The sequence below is a fragment of the Melanaphis sacchari genome, unplaced genomic scaffold, assembly GCF_002803265.2.
Source record: "Melanaphis sacchari strain LSU unplaced genomic scaffold, SCAv2.0 Contig9_pilon_pilon, whole genome shotgun sequence".
Classification (NCBI taxonomy): Eukaryota; Metazoa; Arthropoda; class Insecta; order Hemiptera; family Aphididae; genus Melanaphis; species Melanaphis sacchari.
In genome coordinates, this window is record NW_020271711.1 from 1,475,987 (window position 1) to 1,486,192 (window position 10,206).

General features: G+C 26.2%; 1 protein-coding gene across 1 annotated transcript; it reads left to right on the forward strand.

The window, feature by feature from the left end:
- Positions 1-2,676: 2,676 nt before the first annotated feature.
- On the forward strand, positions 2,677-8,351 carry LOC112603226 (cuticle protein 2-like). Its single transcript, XM_025351717.1, has 3 exons — positions 2,677-2,851; positions 5,514-5,971; positions 7,797-8,351. The coding sequence occupies exons 1-3, from the start codon at positions 2,834-2,836 to the stop codon at positions 8,212-8,214; spliced, it is 894 nt and encodes a 297-aa protein (XP_025207502.1). The 5' UTR covers positions 2,677-2,833; the 3' UTR covers positions 8,215-8,351.
- The last annotated feature ends 1,855 nt before the right edge of the window (positions 8,352-10,206 follow it).

Consider the following 10,206-nt stretch of genomic DNA (forward strand, 5'->3'; position numbering starts at 1 on the left):
AAGTAAACATAACTATTCATGATTGAGTACCTACAATAAATTGTTATCACCACTACAACAATACTACCTACTGAAAAATTAAAAACGAAAATGTGCTTATAAACACATGCCTATAGGCTATAACGTATGACGTATATTGCTAAAACACAGGAATAATGCGTATAGTAGTTGCAGTTTTCTGAGGCAACTCTGTACACAATTTCGTTTCTGTTCAAAACATAATGCAGTGTAGCATAAAGGTGATATTTCACGGTTCGTTCGACTGCGTAATATAGCCAAAACGGCTAAAGGTACGACCAGTGACCGCCACCGCGTTAAAAGACGATGAAACTATACCTGTGTGCGCGTGTGTGTGTGTGTGTGTGTGTGTGTGCCACAATCAGCTTACATACTCACACATTCGATACACACGTCAAACCGACCAACTCTAAATATAAAAATAATATAGGTAATAATATATTGCAATATAGGAGACTATACTTTCAATAATATAGCAGCTACATACCGTTATTTCTACACTACTTTGTTATACACGCTTTATTCTAAAACATTTATATATTCTTAGTCTGGTAGGTAGGCAATTCATATGCTGTGCATTAACATCGTATAGCGGTGTAGTAAATTGTATATTTGTATATTATATCCCTTTGAAAAAAAAAAAATAAATACAAATAAACAGGTCATAAATTGTATATAACGCGGATAGAAAGTAAATCGTATATTGCGCAGTAATTAGTTTAAAATTTAATTTTTACGAATGAAAATTCAGTTTTAATCATTTTTACAAACATAAACCATTAGCTGTCGCTTTGAAAATAAACCTACTATACATTTTATAACTAATAACGAAGATAAAATTTCTCAATAATTTTACCTTTTAATATGTTTACAACTTCACGGATGTTCAAAATAGAGTACTGATAACATATAGTTAAATTGAAAAAAATCGTAAATGTAAACATTTTTTATATCTAATAATTACAATTAGACAATTCGTTATTATGAAATGTAGGAAAATATTTTTATTTTTTATCTATAACGGTTTTATTCATCGGTAATTGTTAACAGTTAACTTTTACAAGTGTATTAATAATAATTATATTACAATGCAGTATTACTAATACTATATAATAAATAAGTGAAAACTTTATGACAGTCATTTGATGTTTAGAATATTTCATGCATTTATTTGTATTTACTTTAACCTAATATAATAGCTCCAGAGCACAATATTTCTATGATTATTTATTTACAGATTAACATCCGTTTACTCATCGATTAAGATAGCAGATTAACACTCCTCAAATATAGATTTAGCCTTTCCTTAAAATATTTTTTACCGATTTAAAGATTGACTGTAATTTGTTTTATATAAGTCAATATATAATCTACTATTTATTATCACATCGTTGTCGACATTTTTTTCTTTGTCCAGACAATTAATTGTGAGTGATCAAATTTAAGTACATTGTAAGTAAAATTTTTCATAATTTACTATTTTAAATATTAATGAAAGTGATATATGAATCTAGTTAACAACAGTGAGAACATTTTAGATTAATTTGCATCAAGAAAAAATTGTCGTCACATTAAATTATTTTATGCAAACAAAATTATTATTAGTGTTAATTATTACAATTTAGTTCAAACAATTATGGTTTATTTTTTCTTTGTGTCTTTAATTGTATTTATTAAAATGGCGGGTCGAATAAAGCCCCCTATGGATTTACATGCATACTCGCATATATATATTTTTTTTATTGAGACTATTATAGCCCAAGCCCCCTTAGAATCTCAACCCTAATCATAATACATGACCATACAGTATATATCTACCAATACTTATAAAATAATAATTTTATCTTTTGATTGTAGTTTGTTTATATTTTTTTATTGTAAAATTATTAAAAAGTTGTAATAATGCACTATTTAAATTTCAAATATTTATAAATCACAAAAATGATTTCATGAACTAGGTCTATATATTTTTAATTTATAATGATTTTACACTTATTTATACTGCCAAATATAACTAATCGGTTCTAATTAATTTAATGATAAATTTAATTGTTGCAAAGTAAAACTAAACACCTATTTATTAGTAAAATTTATTTTTTTTTAAATTGTGCCTATAATTTTAAAACATAAATAATATATAGGAGCTTGAGTTCATAGAAAATAATTATTAAACAAAATTAATGAAAATAGGTTAGGTATTTAATCTCTTGCAAAAGTTATGACATTTATCATTTGAATTCGTTATATAAAAATTATGCAATATTCATGACAAATGAAGTACTTGATGTAAAATTGTTGTACAATTTATTGTGTAAATGTTATTCACTATTTTATATATTATTATTAAATATCTTTTTATATCAAATTTTAAATAAATTTAATTTGAATTGTTCTTAATAAACGTGCTTACGTGTCAACGTACCGACTTATTTACCTATTATGTCATTATTATTTTTGTTATTGTAGTAATATAATAGAACATCATTGTAATTTTATAGTATTTTCCACCACCTAGTTCAATTTCAATAGGGTGATTGTAACGATCAGATAAATGGTAGTGGGTAAATGGTGGGGTCGGTCTAGGATTGTTAGTAGTAATATAAAAACGAACGACGACAAGAAAATAAGTACCATAATACGAACTCTACTACCAGTATCACTTGATTATTTTTCATATTATAAAACTGTTAAATATTTAATTCTGATAATATTAGTAAATAATTTTTGTGTATCTATAAATTTTGTACAAAAATAGTTTTAACAATTTAAAAAATAAAATAAAACATATCTACTTAATTACAATTGTCACAATTGTATGATGAAGACAAATATCGTAAGTTATTAAAGTTACTTATAGTATACTAAACTTATTTTAATTTTATTGATATTAAACCAATTATATACTCAACTTACTACAATATATAATAACTATAAATATTTTTAATTCATATAGAACTAAAACATAACATTGCTATACCTGTTACTCAAATTATCAAATTATTTGTATCTGACCCGATATAATGTTAGTAATTAATGATTTTAGGTTACAAAATATTTTAACTCTACTAACTAAAAGCCTATTTTAAATAAAATGGCAATACCTATCTATCAATAGAATGATCAGCCAACAATATAATTTTAACTAACAAAAATATAATTAGTATTAAAAATCAATTTAAAAGTATAAGCCATTAGTTAATTGAAAGGAGTAATTAAACATATAAAATAAAAATTTTATAAAAGATAATTATTATTGTATTAGTTGATTTTAAAGTTATTTACTAAATAATCACTATTAAAATATTTTCAAAATAATAATAGGTTTAAATCATAGATAAAAGTACAAGTAATTCTATAAAATAATTCAAAATTTACAAGTTAAATAATTTAATAGTATTCAACATTTTTACTATATTTTTTGAATAGATAATGTAAAGAAAATTATTAGAAATTTTCTCTGAGTACAAATCATTAAATAATATTATAAAATGCTATTTTTAAATAATTAGCCCAAAAAATATTATTATTATTATTATTATTTTTTTTTTTTTTTTTTGTTAAAGTCCTAGCTAAGTAGTAGTTGATCGAAACGTCTAACTAGATATTGGTTACACATGTGTCTGTTATTAAAATTAAACATTTTTTAAATATATACCGCAATATATCCGTGCTTACTAATTAATAATAAAATATTGTATTATGTTTAATAATATTCTTATGATAATCATAGATTTTACGATTTCATTAACAATAAAATATTAAAGTTTTATCATGAATTACTAAATGGTATTGTTTTACAACATATTTACATATATTAGTATGTAGCAAGTAGCAACCCGCTGGATTCTTCGGTGTACAGTAGCATTATATTTATATGGCCCGGCGGTGTTTGCTAATCATAACCGTAAGACTTAATGATTTAAACAAATCAATTTATTAGACTGTACGATTGATTATATAAGTACGATATTATATTGTTATAACATTTATAACGAACTTACATCGATATATTCAACACACGCCCAATCTACGTAAATAAAATATTATTTTCCGTCTATTGGAAAACTACCGTGGCTTTGTATAATATTGTACAATAATATAATTAATGTATATAGGTAGTATTATATTATTGTCGTTATTTTAAACCACGACGACCACTGCCGCAATGTCGTTGCGCAAATTGTAACCACCATCGCCACAAATACGCTCGCGCACGGTTCACTACACTTCTTTATTCGTATATATATTTTGCACCATTATCGTAATATTATTTCTACATACATGTGATAGTATTGCATTAAGGTTTTGCAATAGGACAGTACATTTAGATACTCGAGTTTAATTCAGAAAATACATTTAATCACAATTATTTTTTATACAATCACAACACAACGCACGCTACAAAAAATTTTACTATATGTAACCTAAAATACAATGTACGAATACAATTGATAATAATTATTTGGATAGGACCATACAGAATTTTGACAATGCCTTACCTATATATTATGTGCAATAATGATCATAGGCATGTCTAAACTAGGCAGTTCACATTTAGGTCAGATTTCTTTAAGGATGAATTCGGGGTAGAGGAGCAAATGTTCAACCCCCTCAAAAACTCACATTTTATACATATAATCTAATAATTTAATTATATAAATAATTAAATAAATTTAAGAAATGTATATTCTTAGATTTAGAGATTTTTCTACAGTAAATATCCCTGAAAACTTGACTTCATACCTGGGTTTAAAAAGATCGACTAACTTTATAATGTTTTTTGATTATTAATAGATAAATCAACTTTAGTAAAATAATTGCAGATCGTTTTACAAATTATTTAACTATTAAACAGCGTTAATTTTTTTTAAATTGAATAAATCACTTGGACAAATTTTCGACAAATGAAAAATATTTATAAATAATATAAATTTAAAATTATTGCGATGCTTTTATTTACCTATTTGTTTTGTTTTTATAATTATATATAATATCATAATTTAACAATAAGTGCAAGTGATAGGTTTAAACTTATGTAATGTATTTAAAAATGTACAAGATAACTTTATAACTTATTACTTTATTTGATAATAAAGTAATTCTCTCCCCCTTCTCCAGTATATCTTAACTCTGAATCTATTCCCACCCCCTGTATAGACACAATTCTTGTGTATCTATTTGTGTATAAATTACGTAATTTTTTTAAGTATTTCATTATGATAAACGTACACAAAAAGGATACAGCTAAAGTATAAAGATAATTATGAAGAATATTGTTTGACACAATAAAATAATATATTGGTGTATTGACGTCATTTTATATAGGTATAATATTAAGGCCTATGGGGACAAAAAGAACAATTCAAGCACTATAGCCACGGTAGACAGCAGCCGCTGTATTATACATTACATAATATTAGTATTTAATTAAAAACATTTTCAAATAATATGTTAGAGAAATATGACTAACACGTAATTTTATTTATTGTATTCAGGAACAGGAAGGCCCAGCGATGTCGAGAAGCTTACAACTTTTGGTCATCGGAGTTTTCGTATCGGCGTGTGCGGCGTACAGTGGGGACGAAGGATCAACAGATTATTTCCGTGGTCATGAGCCACGAGGCGCCGAAGGTAACAGACAGCTGCCAGTCATATTGATGCACAAACAAGCACTGCAAGAAGACGGCGGGTTTCAGTACGCTTTCGCGGCCGACAACGGTCTTCGACAAGGTGAATCGATCCGACCGGACGGAAGTCGGACCGGAGCGTACTCGTACACAGACCCCGACGGTAAAGAAATATCCGTCAAGTATACAGCTGGTAAGGACGGTTTCCGCATAATACAGGGCGACCATGTGCCAAAAGCGCCGTTATCCGTGGTACCATTACAACAGCAATCGTCGGCGCCCGCTTACGTTCCACCGTCTCCCGGCCGTTCGTTCGCTAAGAACAGGTATACTCCTCGCCTCGATATTTAATAACAACAATAAAATATTATAATTATACGTATGTGTGTGTAAATTGTACAGTATGTACATAGTGTTCAATAAGTTTGGAAACGGTCATTAGACTAATTGATACTAATAAACGGTAATATGATATAATTAATGAAGTTATTAAATATTTTACATTATAAATGTATAAGCAGTGTTATCTGTTATTGCTCTATGTGGGTATTAAAATATGTATACAGTAATTAAGAGTTTCGAAACTTATTGAACACCTGGTAATAAGTACCTACTGGTTTCTTTCGTGGTATACGTCACAAGAGGAGCGTCGAATTGGTGTATTACCACTTTTACCAGTTTACTAAGAGACGAGGGAACCCTTTAAACGTGTCAAAAGTCAAAGTAATCAAAAATGTTGATTATTTATTATTATTTTTATTTTTTTCTATAACAATCAACAACGATATAGGTAGTATTATTTTTTTAAATTGAACTCTGTAATTAGTTATTTTACTATATCATAATGCATGATAGGTATTTTATTTGTTTATTAAATAAAAGATTTCTAGAGTTCTTGGACTCTCTCCCTACCTCTTTTAAAAATCCTGGTTACGTTACGTCAGGTTTGCACTACAGGACACTCGATTAAAATTTGGCTAGCTGCTATCAAATAGTGATGTCATTCGATAATCAAAGATTGAGTGATGATCGAATTCCACTAAATATTTACTTAATGATACTTAAGAAGGCATTTTAGTGTAGAATTTAAACTAGATTAATTGGCCCACAAAATAACACTGTCTTCATAATATACTATTTTTTTTACCAAAATTCACCTTGTCGATTGGAATATTTTCAGGTTAAGTATAATAGTATAATATTGGCTGTTGCCTGCATGTTGGTTTTCTATAGGCTTTTGAAATTATTATCCATAGATAAATTTCAATCGACATTCATGATATGATAAAACAAAACCACATATAGTAGTTCACATTTTACATGACATGCAAATGGTTAACCCAACTAAAAATCTTAATTTATAGTGAAAACCTGTATATATTATCTACTAAAATTGAAGTTATATTATTTATCATGATATGTGCGTCAATTCCTACAATTTTAATTTATTACATAATTTTTAATTTATTTTACTTGAATTATTATATTATGTTTTATTAGATCACTATTAACTGATACTTACTGTACTTACCAATTGACCACATGTTTTTATTAGTGTAGATTTGTATTAGGTTCAAATATAAATTTTATCAGCGTATAAAAACAAATAAAACGATATAATTGTATGTTTGCGTTTAGTTAAGTTTAAAAAAAAAAATTGATTATCACTATATCAATTTTTTTAATGTACACATATTATACTTTTAAATTATGTAGGTATCTATAATTTATTTATTTAGTTTTCTTGATGAATTAATTTCGTGTTGCTTAATAATAATATTTTTTTAATTCTTCTAATGATCATATAGAATTCTAATTTGAGGTTTTATACAAAAAAAATACTTAAATATATAATATGCAATCACATTAATTTAATATAGGTCCAAAATTATAAAGAACAATAATTCATCAAACATCATTCACTGTTAATAAAAAAAACATCGTTTTAAAAATTCTATTAAATTTTTGAAATAAGTATCAACTCATATTCATAATTGCTTAATCTTTTCATATACGTTACATTTATATATTAATAAAACCTTAAACTTAAATTAAGTAGATAATAGATATATTTAGCGTAACAACTAAAACATACAATTATACATATCGTTTCGTGTATTATACAATATTATTGTTATTTATACTTGGCAGATTGTTTGGAGCACCCGGTGGACCTGGATCTCAATTTAGCAGAGGCGATTTCAATGGCGGTGGCAAATTTGATCATAATAGTGGAGAAGCTTATGGTTCACCATCACCGTACAAATCGAAGTATTCGAAGCCTCAACAACACTATAGAGTTCGTGAAGATAATAGTGCCGAATTAGCGGCTAGGTACGATGACGATGGATCTTCCGGATTCGATGGTGCCGGAGATTATAGCAGTCACAGTCCGTTCCGAGCTCCTTTGTCACAAACACATGCAGCTTACAATGGCGCCAGTGATAACTTACAAAAAGATGATGCCTCTTTCAATAGCAACGAGCGACAACCACATTCGTTCGGTGGTGGTTATGCATTCGAATTTGGCAATACTAACAATAATGATGGAGCGTCACCTGAATACTAAACAAACTATGTTTTTGTGTTTCTCCAGAACTTTGATAATTAAATGTATACTCGTACACCATAATTTCAACAATAACTTTAAGAATAATTATTTTGTTGATAATTATTTATATTCTTTTTTAAGATTGTTATAAGATATCGTACATTATATAATTATGTGTATATATATATATATATATATATATATATTTATATACATCGTATATTGTTTTATCTTCTAATTTTTAAGTTTTATAATTATTATATACAAATTACAAGTATATGATTGATGATACAACTTACTTATTACTTATAAGTATTTTTTGTTATGTTTTTATTAAAAATTATTATATAATTAATAAAGTTTATAATTTATGTTATTTTTATCAACAATGCGTTGGTTTTACGACAAATCAGATTTAAGCACATGAACAATAACTATAAAAATTAACTAATAGATAGCTATACATTTTCCACACTATAAATTCAACTAAAATATTTTTGTTATAAATTGGAATTTTGTTTCCATTTTTTCTTTTATTATAATTTTCTGTATTGATATTTTTTTTTAACCATAGCTGCCAATCACAGAACCGATACTCCATAATTAATAATTATTTGTAATAATTTTGGGTTTTCTCTTTCTCTGTTAATATTATATGTGACCACTGCCGCATTTATAAAAAACGATTAATCAACCAGTAATCGGTATACAACACATATATGGTGAAATTATTACGTGTCTGTCCATCTATCTGTCTATATTGGGGCCACGACGGCAGTAATAAATAATATTTTTACTGGGTTTTTCACTAGAGGGGAATGTCATTTTTTAAAATTGTTTTTTTAACGTACCACCCACTTCCATCCTTTTTCCAATCGAAAAAATGTCCTAATGATATAATAGCAATAATAATATATGGTATACTAACTAAAATAATGCTGCAGCTATATTTCGAAAAAAAAAAACATATAATATTTCGGAGTTAAATTGTATTGTAATTTGTAGTTAAAATAAATAATTCATATAATAAATATCATGATAAACGCATAAATAACAACCGTAAGATTTTTGAGATTGGACAAAAAAAATATATTATTCAATAATCCGGTACCTTATATCATATAATTTACCATGTTATTGAATTAAAATATTTTAAATATATTTTCTTATTATTAATCATGTATAATATAATATTGCATTAATTTATTCCGCATTAGAGATCTTGTAATTATTTTTTTTTTATTAAATTCTAGTTGAAAATATGCAGATTTACAGTTTGAAGAGTCTGTATAATATTAATTGAATTTTAAATTCTTCTTCTTCTTCAAAAAAAAGTATAAAGTACTTATAAATATTTTCTTTATAATTTTATTTTAAATTTGAAAATAATACATTCATTTCATTTTTTTTTTTTTTCTGTGATAAAAATATGACTTATAGACTATAGTACATAAATTATATTGTTTTAATGATATAACTTATAAACATGGTAAACTTAATGTATAGTGTATACCATTACAGTAATATCGTCTACTAACTAGTGATATATATTGAGCATTTATGTTGTTTTCTTAATATTAATTGAAAACCATTTTACAGACGTCTTATTTATTCGTACGTTGTCACAACGTGTCAACGTCAATAGTGAATATAGCCTAAGGTACCATAACTTTGGTTAGTTATTAGTAAAAATGTATGTATTATACAATGTATATTATAAAGTATGAAAATCGATAAAGTTAAATATTATAACTTGTCATCGTGTCGAATACAAATTATATTAAAATAATATGTAGGCAACTTAATTTCAACACAGTATTATTGATCAGCTGTTCTTTAAAAACTGTTCATACTATGTAACTACTACATCAATATAGAAAAAATGTACTAAAATAAGTAGATTCTCCGATGGATTCTAACTTCGTATTTTTTTTATTTTTTTTTTTTCTAACCGATCTAATCTGGATTTAATAACTTAATAATCTCCACTTATACGTCGTACCCACAATT

Bases quoted from the DNA above. Each gene is read 5' to 3' on its own strand.
- LOC112603226 (XM_025351717.1), top strand. The intron at 5,972-7,796 runs GTATACTCCTCG...TATACTTGGCAG, and splicing joins CGTTCGTTCGCTAAGAACAG to ATTGTTTGGAGCACCCGGTG.